Source organism: Alosa pseudoharengus, unplaced genomic scaffold (genome assembly GCF_046254945.1).
Source record: "Alosa pseudoharengus isolate Yale_2024_CS ecotype anadromous, Long Island Sound unplaced genomic scaffold, YU_APseudo_1.1 YU_APseudo_1.1_scf_9, whole genome shotgun sequence".
NCBI lineage: Eukaryota > Metazoa > Chordata > Actinopteri > Clupeiformes > Clupeidae > Alosa > Alosa pseudoharengus.
The window spans coordinates 1737002-1759518 of record NW_027468881.1 but is presented as its reverse complement, the minus strand read 5'-3'; the positions used below and the strand labels follow the sequence as shown (position 1 = coordinate 1759518).

At 39.4% G+C, this 22517-nt stretch overlaps 1 protein-coding gene across 5 annotated transcripts in view; it reads right to left on the bottom strand.

Annotated features, from left to right (window-relative positions):
• znf341 (zinc finger protein 341) overlaps positions 1–22517 on the bottom strand; it is a 131396-nt gene that overhangs the window by 3450 nt on the left and 105429 nt on the right. For all 5 annotated transcript variants that reach the window (XM_076277443.1, XM_076277446.1, XM_076277445.1 and 2 more), the window contains one exon: positions 189–259. In XM_076277443.1, the coding sequence (XP_076133558.1) occupies positions 189–259 (71 nt within the window). The remainder of the gene's footprint in view (positions 1–188; positions 260–22517) is intronic.

The following is a 22517-nucleotide window of genomic DNA, read 5'->3' as shown; positions in this document are numbered from 1 at the left end:
AATTGCTGCCTTGGCAACGCTACGTCATGGCTTCGGTACTCTATTATGGTCACTGGAAGTTAATTAGTCATTACATGCTGAATTACATTACATTGGAATCTTTCAAAGATTCTGATTCTATATGTGACATTCTGAATTCTGGGCCAGTAGCTGTGGGCAATAAAATGTCATTGGCAGTGTTTCTTTACCAGAGTGAGACAATATATGAGCCTTCAGCTTGTCGGCTCTATTGAACTCTTTACTGCAGCCAACATGATTCCTGGCAGGGAACAAGATGAAAACAGGTTAAGCTCATTACAGGTTAATTCCTACCACAGCAAATCTGAATATAAAAGAAGGCAAGTACGTGTTACAATAATAAATCATTTCAATATCCACAATATACTCAACGTCCAAAATTATATCTAATGATGAGCAGCTGTCAGTAATTGGCAACAACTAAGATGTCAAGAGCTGTGCAGTCAACCTCAACAGAGATGGATCGAAGAGTAAGTATAAGAGTAAAAAAACAAAGAGATGCCAATTACCGTATTTTCCGGACTATAAGTCGCACTGTTTTTCATAGTTTGGCTGGTCCTGCGACTTATAGTCAGGTGCGACTTATATATGAAAAAAATTATATAATTGAACATGCATACTTAAATCCTCAAATTACTGCCGGGATTCTATTTATAGCTGGGCCTCAGATTCGGACAAATAAAAGCCAGTATAATTTTGTTTCAATTTAACTCATAAAATAGCTCTTCTTAATAATTTATATTGTTGGTTGGTTTAATATTGTTGCCAACAAAGTCATTGTCCTACACCATGAGTCTCCAACACATTGCTCTCAAGCTACCAGTAGCACGCAGCCCCAGGTTAACCTACATTTAAACACAATTGTTTCTGCCAGGCATCAGCCTACAAATTTTATAAAAAAGTAAATCATGCATAATTTAAAAAATCTTAGACCTCTTTGGCTATACGGAATAAGGTTTCCCTTGCAGCACAGCACACGTTCCATGAATGAATGAATGAATGAAAGCGGATGCCTTATCTCGCAATAAGCGGATGGACATCCCGACACTCTTTCATACATGAAACTTAATAGTGACCCAATGCCATTGATAGCCTACCGTTATGCTGCTCCAAACGAAAAGTATAGGCCTATGTCTCACAGTAAAACGCAAGAAATGAAGGCCTATAGCTGACTCGAATAGGCTACAAGCCATGGTCCAAATAAAGGTGCTGTGCTTTGCCCAGCCATAAATTCAGGATTCACGATAGTCTGTCCCCTAAACATTCCTCACCCGTTATCTGGACATGCATGAAAACATTTAAAAACAAAACTCACTGCCATGTAATATTTGATCGCTGTTTTGCTACTAGGCCTAATTATCTTTCACGTGAATACGCACAGAAAGTGAAAGTAGGCCTACTATGCGCTCCGTGTCTGTAGCTGTCTGTTCACGTCCGCAATCGATTATAACGTTCCTCAAATGGAGAACACATCCATGTTCTCTCGCGTTATATTATAGGCTGTCATGCTTCTGTGTTTGCGGTTCCTGATCGCTAAATGTTTGTTTTCCTTTCCTGTCGATAGCGGTTGATGTAGAAGCACGTAATAGGCTATAATAATTTGACTTTAGCGGTGACAAATCCTGCTGAGAGAGAGAGAGAGAGAGCAAAGAGAGAGAGGCACCCCCAAAGTGGTCCTGCGCGCGCGTGTGTGTGTCTCTGCATGGCGTTAAATTGAAGTCAGAGTTGGTCCGCTTTCAGGCCTCTCCATTATTAGATTAACATCAGACAGCGCTGTAAAATGTGTGGGAATTTATCGCATTATGATGGCTAGCGTTGCGGGACTTTTATTAGTAAGCTCAATACTTAGTAATAATTTATGCGCAATCCCGTGCTGAAATTTAGGCCCTGGTTTTAAATGCGCATCTTTTTTTCTCTCGCTCTCTCGGCGAGCATTTGTTCTGCTGCCAGCTTGTGCCAATACGCTATATCGTCCAAAATGCTTGATTGCATTGCATTCTCCACATTTTTAGCTAAAATTTCATGTACCACATTAGCATTTTTGTTCAGTGAATCTTTTGTAAATTGCTTTACAATAGCGTCGGGCACTTGTCAGCAGCCTTCGGCTTGCCTCTTGCCACTATTCACTCCTTCGTCTTCAAGATTCCCTGTAGAATTCTCAATATTTTTGGCCTCAATGTGTTCAGTTGCATAGTCTGTCTGTTCTTAGTCGTGGATTTTGTGAAATAAATTTCTAAATATCACCTGCTTGCTGCAGCTTCGGTCTGCACGTCCTTTTAAAACCGCATATTTTTCTCTCTCGAGCATTTAATCTGCTGCCGGCTTGTCTCTCCACATCGTCCAAAATGCTTGATTGCATTGCATTCTCCACATTTTTAGCTAAATTTTCATGTACCATATAAGCATTTTTGTTCAGTGATTCTTTTGTAAATTGCTTTACAATTACCGTCGGGCCTATATGCCTATTGCCTGGCTTGCCTCAGCTTCGGTCACGTCCTTTTCTCTATCGTGAGCATTTAATCTGCTGCCAGCTTGTGACTCCACATCGCCCAAAATGCTTGATTGCATTGCATTCTCCACATTTTTAGCAAAATTTTCATGTATCATATCAGCATTTTTGTTCAGTGAATCTTTTGTAAATTGCTTTACAATTACAGTCGGGCCTATAGGCCTATCGCCTGGCTTGCTTCAGTCACGTCTAAAACTGCATCTTTTTTTCTCTTGTGAGCATTTAATCTGCTGCCAGCCTGTGACTCCACATTGCCCAAAATGCTTGATTGCATTGTATTCTCCACATTTTAGATACATTTTGGTGTACCACATGGCATTTTCTTTCAGTGAATCTTTTGCTTTGCAATGACCTTCCTGCCCTCCTCTTGGCTGCCTTCACTCCTTCGTCTTCATTAACATTAATCTTTTTGGCCTCAATAATCCAGTTACATAGTCTCTGTTTTTGGTTTTGGATTTTGTGAAATAGGCCTACATTTCTAAATGAATGCGACTTATAGTCCGGTGCGACTTATATATGTTTTTTTCCTGTTCATGACGCATTTTTTGACAAATGCGACTTATACTCAGGAGTGACTTATAGTCTGGAAAATACGGTATATTACAACATGCATACGCTACCAGTCAGAAGTTTGGACACACCAAATTTATGTTTTTTTTCCTTTATCTTTATTTATCTGAGTAGGTGGTTATTATTATGAAATAGCCCACATGGATTAATTTTGTAAGCAAACTAAAAGTCTAAATAAAGCTACATTTTCAATATTTTTAATTCTTCAAGGTACAGACCTTTTGCTCAGTCTCTCAACCAACTTTATATAGCAGCTGGAATGGATTTCCAACAGCCTTGATGGATTTCACTGATTTTATTGAATAGAATGAAGTTGGCTTTAATAATATCAATTATCGGCAAAGTTGTCATAGAGGTAAACAGTGAAGAATATGAAATGTGGCGCATGGAAATAATATATTTCTAGAGATCTTTGTCTTCTGTCATACTTTGGATGTTGTAGGTATTGTTGTACAATGTAATAAAAAAATGAATAAAATAAAAAACTATGAATAAGTGTGTGTGTGTGTGTCCAAACTTTTGACTCGTAGTGTACATACAATGTCTGAATGTGTGCTTGTGTGTCTGACAGGGAAACAGAAATAGAGATTAGACTAACAAAGCATTACATCAAGGATAGCCTATGGATACATTATCTATGAATCACCTGAAGAGCATTAATAAGGACCTGCTATCTGACTTCACTATTTCCCACTTGCCTTTTCCTGAAATCTTTTGAATGCTCTTCTGTCTTCTCCCTCCTATTCTGACATGATATAAACTGCATGTTTCTTTCTCTCTAGTTTTGGCTGTTGAATTGTTAAAAGTCCATTGGTGTTATTTGATAACCTCCTTCCATCATATGGAGATATAGCTTATGATGTGAGCCAAAATAGTATAATTTCTCACATTTTTGCTCTTTGCAAAACTGCACAGATTGCGGTTGCAATGCGGTTGCAATGTGATCAATTGTACAATGACGTCAATAAAGAATTTCAATCAATCACCTATTTTAGGAATGTTACCAGGATACAACCAATGATAATTTTTGATACGCTGTTGGGTGGCTATTTATTTTTTGATTTTTTGATGGCTTGTGAGTGGTTAGATACTTATGAACCCTGCCGGAAATCCACTCATATTCCTGTCCATTATATGATATGCGGACACCTTGGTATCCTTAGTAATTTCTCTCTGAGAAATATAAAGCGTGGAGTGTGAACCTTTGAACTGGTTGAAATGTGTGTGTCTCATGCCCAATGCGTGAGACTTGAGAATCCTGCTAATTAACTAGTGAGCAGTTTTGCCTTGACTAGTTATCATTTAAGCTGTACACTGAAGACACTGACTGATCCCTAGCCCTGCCCATCGTACGCAAATAAGGGACTGTTAATTTTTTATTTAAGGGGCTACCGGAGGAGTTTTGGGACCTTTAATCAAAATAGACTTGACCCTCCTTCACCAGCAATAAATTATTCCATGACCCTCCAAAATAATTGGGAAAAGAGGCATGACCCTCCCCAACATTTTATTTATGCCTTCTGTACTGGTTTGTCTTTGGCAAAGATATTCAGATAACCACTGTTTTTCAATCATGACATACATGACTTAACCTCTGCTTTCTCATCTTACACATCACACTTCACCAAGATGGTAGCCATTTCAGTAGATTTACTCACTAACATTGTTGTGGAAACACAATAAGCATGGAAACTAAATGCACACTTCCTGCATTACTTCAAATACTAAGTTACTTCTCTATTCACATGAAATGAAACAATAAAACATTAAGACCATTCAACAAAGCACACTGGGTAATAACAAATTCAACACATGAACTGGTTGCTATGGACTCGTCACTAGGCTTCCTCAGTCATCATTGTGTATTTTAGCATATAGGTAAAGCTGCCAAAGCTGAACATTATCCAAAACTCCATTTCTCAGAGCGTCAATTTGGGAGCTTGCATTTTGGAAATTCTGACTGCTAAACAAACCATTTTAACAGTTTTTAGAGGAACAGAAATAGCAACAGAGAAAGCAGCACCCGTCTACTGTCTGACGGGAACATTGTGAACATTGTCTATCACTTCACTGATTGACACTAGCCTACCCCACATGGAGATATATAGCACGTTAAAGGAACACGCCACCCAATGTCAGTAGTAATATATGTTCTTACCTTAACTTTCACGAGTTGAGTCATACCTCTCCCGTGTCGGTACGTGCACTCTAACGCTCTGGTGCGCGGCTGGACTGAGTTAGCATGTTGCTATGCTAGCGGGCTTTGCCGTAACTAAGCGTAGAAGTAATCAAAAACATCCACGTTTTCCCGACTTAAATACAGTTGCACGAGTAGTTGATAGAAATGCTACGGCCACGCAACATGAAACGTGGCGATTTTCCAAGCGAATAAACAGGAGAACTACAATGTGTGGCGCAATAGCACTTGGAAGTACTTCGACCTAGCGTAGTAGTATTGTTAACACCTAATTGTAGATCCTATCCACCACAGAGTTTAGAATCCATGCTGGATCGACCCTCAGACTCTCCCTCCCCTCTGAGCGAGAGAGAGGCACACACACTAGAGATGCGCTGATGGGCTATTATTTCAACCATAACTGCATAGCAAAACTTATCATCCATCAGCCATCCATCAGCACCAAAGTTTTTTGACCAATTTTCAAAACCGCACCCGCCCACCATCCGCTGGTTGTTTTAATGTAGGCTATATGGGTGATGCAGCGCTGCTGACGTGAGGCTAGAAAGCCCTTGCCTGTTCTAGAAAGACTGATCCAATGCAGCAAATTTATTAAAAGGCTAAAGTCGTACATTGGCTATGTTGTAGCCTATCCCCAGAATATCAGCAGCAAACTCAATCTCTGTCTCGCAAAACAGTCTCCAAATAAAACGCACATCGGCCTGTTGCCTATTCTGCCAGCTTGTGACAATATATCGTCCAAAATGCTTGATTGCATTGCATTCTCCACATTTTTAGCTAAATTTTCATGTACCACATCAGCATTTTTGTTCAGTGAATCTTTTGTAAATTGCTTTAAAATGAATTGCGCTGTCTGTCTGAAAAAGACGCGCTCGTGCAGTCAAAATGAATGGGAGTCTTCAGAACAGGCTTGTCAGTCACCCTGACATAACAGTGTGTAAAGTAGTCTATAATGTGAATGACTTGTTATTTTATCAAGGATTTCTTTCTTTTTGCAAAAAATAAAGTACAATAGGCATTAATTAGTAGGCCAGGAGCATGTTGAAATTATGTGGCAAATTGCATTTTTTATTACAATGATAAAATTGTAAAAGGACGTGACCGAAGCTGAGGCAAGCCAGGCAATAGGCCTATAGGCCCGACGGTAATTGTAAAGCAATTTACAAAAGGGTCATTCCGTGTGAAATCACCCATTTCAGCACAATTTGGCAGGTGACCCTCTCCGAAAAAATCACAGGTGTTTGTAGACCAAATCCATGCATAGATCTTAAATAGTATATCTGGATAACTAATCGTTACAAAACTACAGCCCTTTGAAACTTCAAGTCATTTTAAGCATTGTGGTGAACAATCCTTTTTGTTCAACTTCCAGCATTATTGGCTCTTTTGGTATTTCACACACATTAGTGAAACTATGTGAATAGAAGTACATTTTCCTGTTGAATTAAAAAATCCAATCGGATCAGACGTATCTTGTGTACTTTCCCCTCTGCAAAGCTCTGAAAATGGCTATAAATTCATAATGTGAAAAGACATCATCACTTTTGAGGGCTTCTCATTCAGAAAGTATGTGACACAAATTCATCAGATTTTTTTCCTACACATATATGTATTATAAGGTCCTGTCCATGCATTAACTTTGGTTGTTATCATTTTCATATTTTCAGAGCATTTTTTTAAAATTGGGCCTGATTTTCAAAAAGCCTGTTTTCATCTTCTCATTTCACCACGTGGACAGTTAACAGGATTTTTTTTAAATTTACCATATATCATTCTGTATGTGAGGATCATCTGCCCAAAATTTGGGCTTGTTGCTGAGTTTCTTCATTGAGATAAGATTTTTTTTTAAATATTGTCTATAAATCCACTGAATTTGTACTGGATCTGCAGTACCACTTTACACCACATGTGGTGCTCTTTTAATACAATGGAAGTCAATGGAAGAGTAAGAGAGTCACTTGTTTGCTGCACATATCCAATCTAAACACACAGTTTATGGTTCATAATTGAATTGGTCCAAATAATTATTGCAACATGAACAACATATTACTCATACATAAATCTTATTTAGAGAAAATAAACTGATCAAGTAAATTATACACACATAAGACTGACTGGTCATCATACATGCAGCAAGAGGATTTAGCATAATTGCCATCTTTGTAATGAGTTTTCTACACCAGCTTTAACCTATCAGTGCCTATGTGAGTACTTTAATAATTACTAGCCAACTGGTTAGGCAAAGTCTATATCCATCGTCATATGCATGGGATGCAGTCCTCTGTGATACATAGACAAAGAGCATCAAGATGGAGATCAGTGCTTTGTCTCCATGTGATCTGGGAAAGAAGTTGGAAAATGAATGTCATAAAGGAACATATTCAAGAAACAATGGGTTTCTAAAATTCAGTTCATCAAGGTATTTCACTTGATGAAGATGACCATGTGTGTTTTCATCACAAGTATTCATAACAAAGTTTGAGGACTCGTGGATCCAAGAGGCATTTGTAAAAAGATGATAAATCGTTAGTATTGATTTTTATGCATCTGACAATGCACTGAATTTTAGAAACCCCTTTTTACTTGAACCATATGAACCATAAACTGTGTGTTTAGATTGGATATGTGCAGCAAACAAGTGACTCTCTTACTCTTCCATTGACTTCCATTGTATTAAAAGAGCACCACATGTGGTGCAAAGTGGTACTGCAGATAAAGTACAAATTCAGTGGATTTATAGACAATATTTGTAAAAAATCTTATCTCAATGAAGAAACTCAGCAACAAGCCCAAATTTTGGGCAGATGATCCTCACATACAGAATGATATATGGTAAAATTTAAAAAAATCCTGTTAACTGTCCACGTGGTGAAATGAGAAGATGAAAACAGGCTTTTTAATAAATCAAGCCCAATTTAATAAAAATGCTCTGACAATGTGATAATGTTAACAACCAAAGTTAATGCATGGACATGACCTTATAATCCATACATGAGTGGGAAAAAAATCTGATGAATTTGTGTCACATACTTTTTGAATGAGAAGCCCTCAAAGGTGGTGATGTTTTTTCACATAATGAATTTATAGCCATTTTCAGAGCTTTCCAGAGGGGGAATCACACAAGATACACCTGATTTGATTGGATTGTTAAATTCAACAGGAAAATGTACTTCTATTCACATAGTTTCACTAATGTGTGTGAAATACCAAAAGAGCCAATAATGTTGGAAGTTGAACAAAAAGGATTGTTCACCACGATGCTTAAAATGACTTGAAACTTCAAAGGGCTGTAGTTTTGGAACCAATAGTTATACAGATATACTATTTAAGATTTATGCATAGGTTTTGTCTACAAACACCTGTAAGTTTTTTCAGATTTTTTGGGAGAGGGTGACCTGCCAGCCACTGGGTGATTTGACACGGAATGACCCAAAAGATTCACTGAACAAAAATGCTGATGTGGTAGTGTAGTTAAGGTAAGAACATATATTACTACTGACATTGGGTGGCGTGTTCCTTTAAAGGTGCCCTGCCACACAAAAACGTTTTTACTTTTTTTTTAAATATGTTAGGTCCATATGTGTTTTTATGTTATGTTGTGAATGTGATAATGAACTGCTACCTCCTCTGTCAGCTCTAGCAACTGAAAATAAATAAGCGGAGAAATCAGGCCAATTACAAAAGCTGCGCAGTTTGATGTGTAATTGAATGAGGTCATTACTATTCATGAGCTCGCCCAGTTGAGACCGCGTCCACAGAATTCATCTAGCTCAGTGACAGTTTTCGTATGCAAGGATGGCTTAATGTCAACGGGCTTGTGCACTATGCACGAATAGAACTTCAACAATGCATGTTGCCCAAGAACCAAGAGTTGAGGATCAAATGGCTTCAGTTTATTTTTTGGAACAATGCTAAAGCTGGAGCAGTAGGCTACCATCATGGCAGTCTATGACTAAGGCTAAGGTTCATGCCATGAAGCTAAAATTAGTTTATAACAGCTGTCATGTTATTGACGAAACCGACTAGCTGTTGGCCAATCAGAGTCAAGCAGCTTAGCTTGTTGAATATTAATGAGAACTGGTGTAAATCGAGCTGAGTCTTCCTGCAGGCTTTCTACCACACTAGAATGGCTTGAAACAAGGTAACCAAGGCATTTTTTCCATGGTAGAACTTCAGACATTACCACAAAGTAATGAAATATGTGTGGCAGGGCACCTTTAACAATGGACAGAACCTTTCAGAAATTATTTATTGTGTGAATGGGTTAGCAAAACCATAGCTTTTGGTGAACGGAGATGCAGATCATCCCCCTAACAGCCCATGTTCTGCGTTCACTCCAGCGAGAGTGAAATTAAAACCTGTATCATCACCATATTTACGATCATGATACATCACAATATTTACCTTACAGGTTGTGACTTGCATCATAGCACCGAGGACAAAGAGTATAGAAGTAACAAGAGGCGAAACTCTGTTGCAGTTTTGACAACAATCGCTAGTTGGCGCTGCTGTCGCGCTTTCGCCATTTTGGACTGATCATGCCACTATGGCCGTTGACTTCAATCAGAACATGCCAACGTAAACCAGCAAGATTGGTCACTATATTGTGCTCAATTTCGAACCACTAGTTCACTTACTTAGAACACTACAGGTCATATGTATAAGAAAAAAAATATTTGAATATCACACCGCTCAAATTAAACGGCAATAATATTATGTAGGGCTACATACAATACATGGGCTACAGATCATGTATATTCACTGGGCAGATCTACAACAAGTTTGACAGAAAGACTTTACAATGGATTTTTAATCTACAACATAACAGAAAGTTTACTTTCCATCACTGTTCCCTCCGGACTGTAAGTCTACTTGAAAATACAGTAGGCCTATGTTTAAACTGGAAACAAAATAGACGGCCATCACTTAGCTCAAGCTACGTTAGCCAGCCTGTCAACTGGAATGACTAGAGAAGCTAACTAACTAGCATACATGGCTATCAGCAAGCGGCAAAACGATAATTCAATTATTTCACGACGAGGGACATAGGCTACGTTGGATGAAAAGGTCAATAGGCTAATTTTACATAGCCTACCAAATTCATTTCTCTTAGAAATCGATCCATTTTCTTAACAGTAGGCTACTTTACAATCAGTGCCCCTGATCAGCTTCGTAAATCAAAGCACCAATTACCACCCCTTTCGATCGAAAATAATTATATAATACCTCAAAATAACATTTGATAAATGAACCTTACATTTTTCAGTAGCCATAGGTGTGTAGATTTGAACCAAATCTGGTTTGGTTCTTACCGGGGCTTTTACTGCCTGAAATATCCGATTTTGTTTACCACGCTCGGAGTTTAGTGCTGGGCTGGTGGGTGCCTATTTCCATCTGTCAAATCTGTTGGAAGCTAAATTATTATGAATAAATTAGGGCTGTCAAAATAACTGATTAATTTCGATTAATTAATTTGAGAAAAAATAACTGATTAAAAAAAATAACTCAGATTAATCGATTCTGTATGACCTTTGACCCCGAGCTGTTGTAGTCAGTAACCATTAGACTGTAAAATGAAGGAGAGAGAAGAAAATGTGCTGCCTAGATCATTGATTGGAACATTTCATTTTCAAAAACGGCTTGATGGTATTGGTAAAAATAAAGTGTTGATTAAAATAAAGTCCTCTGCAATGTATGTGATAAAAAACCTTCTTCCCGAAGCACTTTTGAATTTATTTCTTCAGCATATTAGGTCATATTATGGCCATTATTAAAATAATAATAAAAGAGTTTTTGAACTTTAATGTCACTAATGCTGATTATTCAATGATTGATTTGAATTTAAATATTTAAAATACTTTCACAGCAAAAATCATATATGCGATTAATTTAGATTAATTAATCACAGAGTATGTAATTAATTAGATTAATTTTTTTAATCGATTGACAGCCCTAAAATAAATGTATAGCCTTACTCATCATATTTTGCATTTCTCAACACGATTTATGACAGTTGGGGAATTCAGGGTATGAGAAAAGGTTAGATTTTTTTTTTATATATACTGTAAGAAACGTTTTAATCTGGAACGATATCATTAAGTTCTATGACCGTTGTGTTGCGTTCAGTCCAAGATGGCGGAGCTGCAGCTCGGTTATGGGTGCGTTTGTTGCAATGGGACGTTCTATTAAGTTTCACCTCTTGTTACTTCTATACTCTTTGCCGAGGATGGCTGCTTTGTTTTGCGCTCCTCATCTATTTTGCTGATTTTTAATAGTTTTACTATTTACATACTTTACATACTTACATCTTTTATACCAAAAGTATCTGGTTATCTTCGGTATGACAGAGACACATTACTGGGCATAAAAGACTCACTGACCACTCGTGTAGAGCCAGAGTTTCTTCACTGGGATCCCTCGATATGCATCATGCACAGTGTTGCCATGGAGGAGACGCCGCCGGCGAAGAAGGGGTAGGAGAGCCGGTGTGCTAGTGAGATTGAGACGGCGTACTAACCGACCACAGCTTTCAACCATACTTGCCAACGTCCAATCTTTGGATAATAAGTTGTGCAAGTTACATGCAAGAATCTCCTTTCAGAGGGAAATGAGAGACTGTAACATCATCTCTCATGGAAACTTGGCTGTCGGAAGATACACCAGACCATGCCATCATACCCACTGGGTTCTCTGTGTTTCGGGCTGACAGATCAAAAGAATTATCGGGAAAAACCAAAGGAGGAGGCGTGTGCTTCATGATGAAGCTAAGTCTCGTTGGAAAGCCCCACTTCTCCTCTGTCACGCAATAAAGGTTTCATCTCGCTGCGATGAACAGTTGCGGAGCAATGTAACAGTGAAGAGAGGGTGTGTTTTTTGACGCACTTTGTGTCAATCTGGTTCTAAGGGTTAAAGAACAGAAATGCAAGATCCAAATCTCTCATCCTTCACTCCCAGAGGATATGAGCTAAATCACTTCTATTTCTGCTTTGAGGTTACCACTGACCCTCCAGAAAGAACCCCCTCCATTACTGTTCTCTCCCTTGATCCAGGCCTAATGGTCACACACCATTGTCACCAGTAAGCAAGCTCAGGAGTCTTGGTATACACACCAGTCTATGCAGCTGGACCCTGGACTTTGTCACGACGCCAGGTGGTGAGAATGGGCTCCATCTTTTTATCCTCCTTGACCATCAACACAGGTGCCCCCCAGGGTTGTGTCCTGAGCCCACTCCTTTACTTCCTGTATACTCATGACTGTGTGGCTATGCATAGTTCTAATATGGTTATTAAGTTTGCTGATGACACCACTGTAATTGGTCTGATCATGAACAACGATGAAACAGCCTACAGAGAGAAGTTAACAACTTAACACAGTGGTGTCAAGAGAACAACCTATCTCTCAATGTGGCGAAGACCAAAGAGCTAATTGTAAACTTCAGGAGGAAAGAAGATCAATTTAATGGCATTACCATCAACGGCGATGCTTTGGAAAGGGTCAAAAACTTCAAGTTGCTTGGTGTTAATATCACAGAAGACCTTACCTGGGATGGTCACACTGACCAGATTGTAAAAAAAGCCCAACAGCGTCTCTTCCACCTCAGACGAATAAGGAAGTTTGGTATGCAATCCAAGACCCTGAAGGCCTTTTACAGAGGCACTACAGAGAGCATCCTGACTGGAGGCATCAATGCATGGTTTGGAAGCTGCTCTGCAACCAAACGAAAAGAACTGCAAAGAGTTGTGCCTACAGCATCTGTGGATGTGATCTACCTTCCATCCAGGACTTATACAACAGGAGATGCATCAGAAAGGCCAAAAGAATCATTATGGACCCCAGCCATCCTAGTCATGGGCTGTTTCAGCTGCTACGTATTTGTTTGATGATGGTAAATGCCAGACATGGGGGACTCGAGTCACATGACTTGACTCGAGTCAGACTCGAGTAGCAAATTTTAGGACTTGGGACTTGCTTGATAAACATTCAAAAAAGACTCGACTTGACTTTGACTTGATAGTCATGACTTGAGACTTGACTTAGACTTGAGTCAAATGACTTGAAATGACTTGACTTTCTGTTTAATAAATATATAATTTCCCCCTCTGATATTGAATAGTAGCCTAGAAATCTAGGAAGGTGGCTATGGCGAACGAAGAGCGGTTGTTTGAATCGGCGTTGGCGTCAACTTTGGAGGAGTTGGACTTGTGCTTTTCTTTGAAAGTTGAGCAACACAATGCACTTAAGTCATTCCTTTCGAAGAAGGATGTATTTGCCGTTTTGCCGACCGGATACGGATATGGTCGTAGCGCTGGCCTATTGCATGCCTAGGCAGTTTGAAAGACAATTCTCTGCCCGCCCCTTGGATTAAGCGAGGTGAATGGCTCGATTCCAGACTACACATTTCAATGATATAGGATGGCCCCCCAGGCTAATTGAATAGTTAACTTAACGAATTTAGAAAATCCGTATAGCCTACAGATGAGAATCTGATTAGGTGATTGGGTGATGTTGCATGTGCGGGAAACCGTGATAATATTATCAAGTGACGCAGCAGACCTGCAGCCTTAACGAAACTGGCTAGTTTAGTCATCATGGATCCTTCCTCTACACCGAAAATAATAAAGTTTGGCTGTAAGGATTACACATCTGACCAGGCAAAGAAGAAACGAACGGCAGTTTGCAAGGAATGCAACAACCACCACCACGTCGAACTTCATTAGACACTTCAAATCCCACAAGGAAAGGTAGCTGCTAAGTTATGAAGTCAGCCTAATCCTTTTAGCTAACGCTACCACAGTGGCTGGTCAGAAGTCTGATAGAGACCTAACTTCAAGTTTGAGGAGTGTTAAGAATTGGCTTTGAATCGATTATACTTTTTAGTTAACAGGAAATTGCAACGTGAAACATGTTCCTGTCTAAGTATTATCCTGATTTCTATGCTAGCAAAAACGTTTTCAATGGCAACTGCAATGTAAAGTAAGCCGCTCTCTCTTTTTCCCTCCTTCCCTCTGAAACACGTACCTATCCCATAAGTTAGGCTACAGTAGTAGAAACAACGGTCAGTAAGTAAACTTTCAATACAGACAGGACATTTTTAGCTTCATATGAGACTAAAGTATACTTAGAATATTGCATTGAGAGTCCTAAAACCCTAATGTAGTAGCTCTAGTAGCTCTGGTATTCATGGGTTTCATCAGGTCCCTTTCCACAGGTGTATAAAATCAAGCACCTTAATTATCAATGCAGACTGCATGGTGCTTGATTAATACACCTGTGGAAAGGGACCTGATGAAACCCACGAATTCTGTCGTCGGGCATATCAAAATTTTGACTAGCCTTTTCTGATTGATTAGCCTTTTCAATTTGGGCTGGTATAGGGTTTGCCAACTCAGGCTGGGCTCAATTGAGATGACAGGTGGCTGTCTTTCACCCACCACATATTCACCATATAGGCTAGCATGTAGAGATGGCTCAATAGAAGAGGTACTAGGGTACCCACCTCAACATTTAGGGAGAGAAAATAATATGTGATGACATTAAACACAATTAAGTATCATTATCTGATTATTTGCATACTTACTTAAAATTGTGTAATTTCTCTATATTATCACTGCATTGGCCTACTGTATCTTAGTGTATTACTCAAGGTTATTGTGAGATTTACTAACTATCAAATGAGGCAAGGAATGATATAAACTGCCTTCCAGCACAGCTCTGGTGAGTGAAAGCTAGGCCTTAACATTACATTTCAAGTAATTTAGTTGACACTTATCCAAAGAGACTTACAACAATAAAGGTGGAGTGCTACTAAGATATTTTTAGTGCAAAAATAAATACTACTCACAGAATTGAATAACAGTTTGAAACTGTTAAATATCAAAATGTTTTATTTAAAATGACAACTATTTATTGCTAAACTATGCAATGAATGTATGGTCTGAATCTATTTGTGCTTCTCTTCCCTCTGTTTACTGTTTAGATATGAAATGTATGTCCACACCAAGGCAACTTTTGAAACAGATCAGCCTCCAATGTAAGACCCTGTAAGTCGACGAACGATTACCTCAAAACTAGACGATGTAGTGGAAGAAAGGCGGAGAAAGTTAAAAAGTGACTTGGCCAAGGTAGACAACATGTCAGTGACGGTAGACATACAGTATGGTCAGACCGTAGGATAAGAGGATTTCTAGGGGTCACAGCTCACTGGCTCAGTAGGGAAGATGACGGTCTGCAATTGAAATCCCAGTTGCTTGCGTGCAACCGCTTTAAAGGTTCCCATACAGGAGAGAGAATTTGTGAAGAGTTTGAGCAAATATGTGAAGACTTCCAGATCAAGAGAAAGGTTGAACACATAATCTGCGATAATGCAGCGAGCATGAAAAAAGCATTCAGTACATGTTTTCCAGGTCAAGAAGAGGTAGAAGATGACCTTGATGATTCTGACATTTGGAACGACCTGACAGTTGATGAGCAAGAGAGGGTTGAAGCATCACTCTGTTCCAAATCCCAGACAAGACTTTGCTTTGCACACACACTTCAATTGGTTGTAGGAGATGGCCTCAAAGAGACCAAAGTAGTTAGTGCAGCCCTTGCCAAAGCCTCCAGGTTGAGCACCCTGCTCCACACAAGCACCTCTTTCAAGGAGAACTTTGAGAATGAGTTTGGACAGCGTGGAATCCCTGCCTCTGTTACCACGCGCTGGAATTCTACACTGAGGCAACTGAAAGCGGCGCTTAGCTGTGACCACTTAGAACTTTCTACACTTCTTGCAAATGTGGGACACAAGGAGACAGTATTCACAGCTAGAGAGTGGAATCAGAACTTGTATATGTCCTTCAGCCTTTTGCAGAAAACACAGATCTCACACAAGGAGAAAGAAATGTGACCACAAGTGCTGTGGTGTGCTGTGGTGCCCTGTGTCCTTTCTTTAAATCACCACCTAGAGAATCAAAAACAGGAAGTGTGCTACTTAGCTGGCTTGATCTGTAGCTTGCAAAGGTCCCTTAAAAGAAGATTCAGAGGGATCTTTGTGAACGTGAGGATGGAAGATGGACAGGATGATGGGCCATTAGAGCCTTTCTCTGACCCTCTTTATCTAAAAGCTGCTCTGATGGATCCTTCATTTGGCAACATGTGGTTGACCCGTGACGTTTTGGTCCCTGAAGATATCAAGGAGTCTGTGTCTTTGATGATCAAAGGTATGTTATATTTTTGATAGTAAATACAATTTAGGCTAATGTCAACTAGGCTTAAAAAGAACATTTCAGTACATGATACAGATTGTCATTACATGTTTGCCTAACCTAGCTGTGTGTTATTATGACTGTTTTGTCTGTTACTCTACCTGCATGCTTTTTGTGATCACTGTTTTTGCTTGTGCATTTCAGACTTGATTCTCAAAGAGGCATACAAGGCCACCCCAACAACACACCCCCATGAGCAAGAGGACCCAATAACAATGGCAGACCCAGAGCATCAGTCCGGACTGTTCTCAGCATACCGCAAGAAACAGAAGAGAGCTTCGGGTTCCAGTCCCCATATTCAGCTGAACCACTATTTGGACGTTTGTGATGGACAGAACTCCCTTCAGTTTTGGGCCATAAATAAGCACACCCTCCCCTCTTTGTTCAAGGTGGTGGTAAGAGTTATGGCTATCCCTGCATCAAGTGCACCTGTTGAACGTGTATTCAGCCATGGCGGGGTGATAATGAGACCCCATCGCTCACAACTGAGTGACAAAGTTCTATCAAATTTAATTTTTTGCAAATGCAATGCACTGTAAGTAGTACAGCGGCTAAGCAGTAAAGTAGTGAAGTGGCTTTTGACCTTTCACCTTCTTTTCACCTTCACTGTTGTTTATAGTGAGAATTGTTACTAGCTTTCTGTTATTGGACTTACCTTGTGCATGGCTTGTTTATGCCTTGTTTACAGTGTCTAGTAATTGGCTTTCAAGTTTAATGTAAAAGGTTAAAGTGAGACACATAATCAAATAGATATGTGGGGATAGACATGCATGGATTCTCTCTCTCTCTCTCTTTCTCTCTGTCCTGTCTCTCTCTCTCTCACACACACACACACACACACACACATGCAGACGTAAGTATGTGAATAAAGCTAGGCACACACACACACACACGCAGACTTAAGTATGTTTGCGAATAAAACTATGCACACACATACATACACACACAACACAAACTGCACTCTCTGTCTCTCTCTCTCTCTCTCATACACACACACACGCGCAGACATAAGTATGTGAACCCGAAAGCTAGGCACACACACAACACACTCTGCACTCTCACATACACACATTCACTCACAAATATTAATAACTTTTCACTCACTCTCTCTCTCGCACACACACACATTCACTCACAAATACACTAACAAATATTAAAGGTCCAGTATGTAGGAAATAATGGAAAATAAACTGTAACCATTCCAAAAATGATCACCATATGTTGTCAGAGAGTAAGGAAACACAATGAATTGAAGTAATGGCTTATTTGACAACATTACTCTAACCTGTAAAACCCCGTAAAACCCATGAAAAAAAATGAGTTACGGGGCGGAATCTCTTGGAATTTTCGTTTATGTTTTGAACGATTAATTCTAGAATAGCATATTAATAATGGGCTAGCGCGTCCTCCTATTTGGGTTGCCAAATTAGCAAAGGCCAACTGTCAACAGCTGTCAGTTGTAGTCATGAACGCCTACGAGAGGCAGGCAAATTTCCAAAATTAAAACAAGAAACAAATTAAGTGGACATCGGAGGAGCTTCCTGAGATGGTGACGTCTTCGTCAAACGAAGAATATCAAGTCTGACGCAGAGCTGGCCATATTTCTCCACAACAGGTAGCCTAGGCTAAACTTCATCTGCATCGCTAACTTCAGCTAAATATGTTAAGTTGGTTAGAGAGGTATTTTTTGTTTTCACTGTTTCCGTAATGTGTAGCTGGGTCGTGGTTGGAGAAACGTTAAAGCAGATGCAGGTCAACTAACGTTAGCCAAGTCTTCATTACATCTGGCAACCCAGAAGAGGCTCGCGTCTGGTAGTCTTGAGAACGTTCACCAGTGTTTTGATTTTGGCCTACAGAACGTTCGGTAACAATCCTACAAATCGCACCTTTAACATAATATCCTTTCCATGTGATAAATACACTCCAATCCCTCCAAATCAAGCAAAGGGGGTGGGATTCAGCTACTCTTAAAGAATAAGTTTTTTTTTTCCTTTAATAGAAGGAAAGGTTAAAGGATGTGTTTCTGTCCCATAAAAGTGAGGCATGTTTGAAGAATATTATTTGACTTAGAAACCATTATACTTGAATTGATTCACGAATTTCATGATTTGATGTCAGGTTTGAGGCATATTGAACAAATATGTATGTTGATTTATTGTTGGCCTAATATAAGTTTTAGGCTGTGTTTTGTTTTATCTGTATAAATTTAAACTGTTCATATGGATGTGGCTTGGACACAATGTCTTTTGAATATTGAGTAGGAAAAAATGCAAATAAAACTCCAGCAGTTAATAACCACTGTCTTTAGCTTGTTTAAAAAATGGAAACTTTTGTATGACTTGACTTGACTTGCTTGACCCAAGCTATGACTTGACTTGACTTGCTTGATTGTCACAAAAAATGACTTGGACTTGCTTGAAACTTGAAGGTTAAGACTTGAGACTTGCTTGTGACTTGCCCATGTGTGACTTTGGACATCTCTGGTAAACGCACACCTTGTGAGGTGCTCACGATGGTAAATAAGACTTGAATTTAGAAGATGTTTCAGCTGCTACCATCTGGCAAGCGATATCAAAGTCTTAAGGCTCGGACCACCAGACTCCAAAACAGTTTTTTCCACCAAGCAATTAGGCTTATGAACATCGAAACAAAAACAGCCTGAGCCTGTGCTTGTCAGTCTTTGCACTACAACACTTTTCTGTTTTTTATTTTTCTCCCCGCACGTGCACACACACACACTATTTATTTATTATTTACTTTTTGAGGAGCAACAAAAACACAAGAATTTGACTCTCTTATACCCGTATAATGAGATGTAATAAAGACAATCTTGAATCTTGAATCTTATGCCCATTAAACTGTTAACTTAGGCTACAACAGCCTAATTTCGAGTAGGCTAGCCTAGGTGAGACGAGACCCATATCTGCATCACTGGGTTATTAATCCATGATAGGCCTACTCGCTATCTATTTTGTATGGAAATGTAAAAGACATAGTTTAGGCTAATGACAAAACGGTCATATGCTCAAATTTAAAATAAACTTTTGAAGCCTACCTCATAAAGCTTTTTTTTGCAAAGGTAATTGTGTTGCATAGGCTATACCAGGGGTTCCCAAAGTGGGGGGTCGCGGGACGGCGAGGGGTGGGTCGCGAAATGATTTCCATAAATCAAATAAATTTGGAAAAAATAAAATTCTGAAAAATTATGACTGGATAAGATCACCATTCACTGTAACCACCGCAAGTCATCTGTCAGCCGGCATGGAGGACGCACTGGTTGAGCTGTCATGTGACCGCACTTTAAAGACAGATTTTAATTCCAAGACGCTTGCTGAGTTCTGGATTTCAGTCGAGAGGGAATATCCACAGCTATCCAAGGCCGCGATGGACATACTGACGCCGTTCTTTGCACTGACATATATTAAAAACAAATACAGATCGCGTCTAAATGTGGAGGATGATCTCCGTGTGGCCGTCTCCACAATTAAACCAAGAATGGACTTGCTGTGTTCCGCGCATATCGCGCATCCATCTCATTAGATGAGATTAACGCTGAAACGTAGTTGCCAAAATGTAAATTTGCGCAGCAACAATGTACATATGTTTACAACAGTTTGTGGATATTACCCTGACTGAGATATTCTTCTGTTAAAGCAACACCAAAGAATTTTTGTACATTAAAATATTGTTTCCAAAATCATCAACTCGTAACAGGGTGAACGGCTCTTCTGCATTCTCTTCGCGACCCTCTATCGGCTATAACCGCACTATGCAAGTTTGCCAGATCGGGTAGCGGATCTGTAGTTCGATGGAATGAGACATAAGAAACTACAAATTTGACTTGCTTCTGATGTCGCAATACATTATACTTTCATAAAATCATGCAACGTACTCTACCTTGTCTGTAGACATCGTTATTTCCAAAGCCAGTGCTGGATAAACAAGCGTGCGTGCGACAGGAAAAGTGCTTTGGTGTTGCTTTAAAATGGAAATTAAAGTATGTTTCAAAGTTAAGTTTGCACATGACAGCAATAATGTGCACTCATGGATATTATTTTTTGACTAAGGTATTCTGCTTTTATCATATAGTAAAGTTCTATATGTAAAATCATATGCCTAGTGCGTACACTGCAAAAACTGCTTATCTAACAAAATCTCACCAAGTGTTATTAATCTTATATCAAGATAAAAAAACTAGTTGGTATTGTTTTCAGTATAAAGAGACTTACCTAGCGCTTCCTTGTGAAAACATTTGACTTAATTTAAAAAAAGTTTGACTTATTTTAAGACATCTCATCCTGAAAACAAGCAAATTTGGCTGCCAGTGCGTTGAGCAAATTTGTCTTGATAAGACTCCTTAAAATAAGTCAAATTCTTCTTAAATTAAGTCAAAATGTTCTTTTGAGAGGGCGCTAGGTAAGTCTTTTCATACTAAAAACAATACCAAATAGATTTTTTAATCTTAATATAAGATTAATAACACTTGGTTAGATTTCATTTTTTGCAGTGTATGGCCGGTGCGCACATTTTATTTTATTTTTTGAGTCACATCCAGGGATAGTGGGGGTCGCCAGTCTCTGGCACGGTTATTTTGGGGGTCGCGGGTTGAAAAGTTTGGGAACCCCTGGGCTATACCATCTTAACTACAAGGATTAAAGTTCTCCGTCATAGGACGGATTTCCGACAATTTGATTTTAGAAATGTCATATTTGAGATCGATGCAGATCCGATGAGAAAAAAAATAGGAGGGGGGGGGGACTGTCACCTTTGCTTTTCCTTTTTTTAAGGCAACTACAAATATTAGGTAAATGTTTAAAGACCTAATAGTGTTCTTGAGAACTTTCTGTGTCTCAATCAGTGACCGCTCAAGAAGATAGCCTAGCCTACGTCAGCCATGAGTTTCGCTTTGTTTATGTTGTAGCTACACACTTTTCTCGGGCGTTTGCTTAAAAAAAAGAACACGTATGGAGGACTATAACGGTCTAAAAGTTGGATTATAGTGACACAATCGAGACCGCTGATGAGGTTGGCCAATCCGTTTAACTTTTTTGGATATGATATTGTGAGCTCTATGTGCGAATTCGGAGAAGAAGAGGCTGTGTTCTTTCCGTGCATCAATGTAGACAATTTCTTACTATCGCGAACTCTTGTCAGGGGAGGTCATTCATTTTGGGTGTCACCTATGACTTGAACAGATAGCCTGCTATGCCACCCGATGTAGGCTACTATTATTGTTACAGTTTTTAATCAATGCAACTAACATTATGTGTAAAGCGACGCAATATAAACCGTAGCCTATGCAATTTATTATCCCGTCTGTTATGACATGTACAACAATGTTTTTCACAATTTGCGACGGAAGGTTACTGAGCGTGTCGAGTAAGGGGGTCAGTCGTGTTTGTGACGCACAGACAGCCTTGTAGCCTATTTTGCTTAGGCCTCACTTTTAAAGACAGTAGGTTGTGAGTGTATGTTGACAAAACATGGGCAGCTGTTGGAAACGGGGGAGAACTAACAAGCCATGGTGTAAAGAAATTAAAGTGCCAGGGGTTTGCTTTTGCGCGGTTCGCTGCAAGAAAATTGTTTATGGATGCAATAGGAAAACGTTTTAGCACGCCACCAATCAGAAGACCGCCATAAGGTTAACGTTTGTGCACTTCAGGACATCTTCCCTACCTGGTGCAACTAGCCACCACGGAAGAGGTAGGCTACGTTTATCTATGGCTGACCGTTTTTACGTTTAGAAAGTAGGCTACGCATGTTCTTTCATAGCGCAACACAACCTGTCCTTCACCATATCGCAACCTCTTGTCAACCTTATACAATCTGTTGCTGAAGTGAGACAAAAGCGCCAAATTGTCGTTATCAAATGCGCAGACCTCCTGCATGAGCACACACAGTATTGCTGCTCATTGGAAAACTGAGTTGTCTGTAAAACTCAAACTTACCATGTTTTCATTAAATGCGGATGAGGCAACAAAT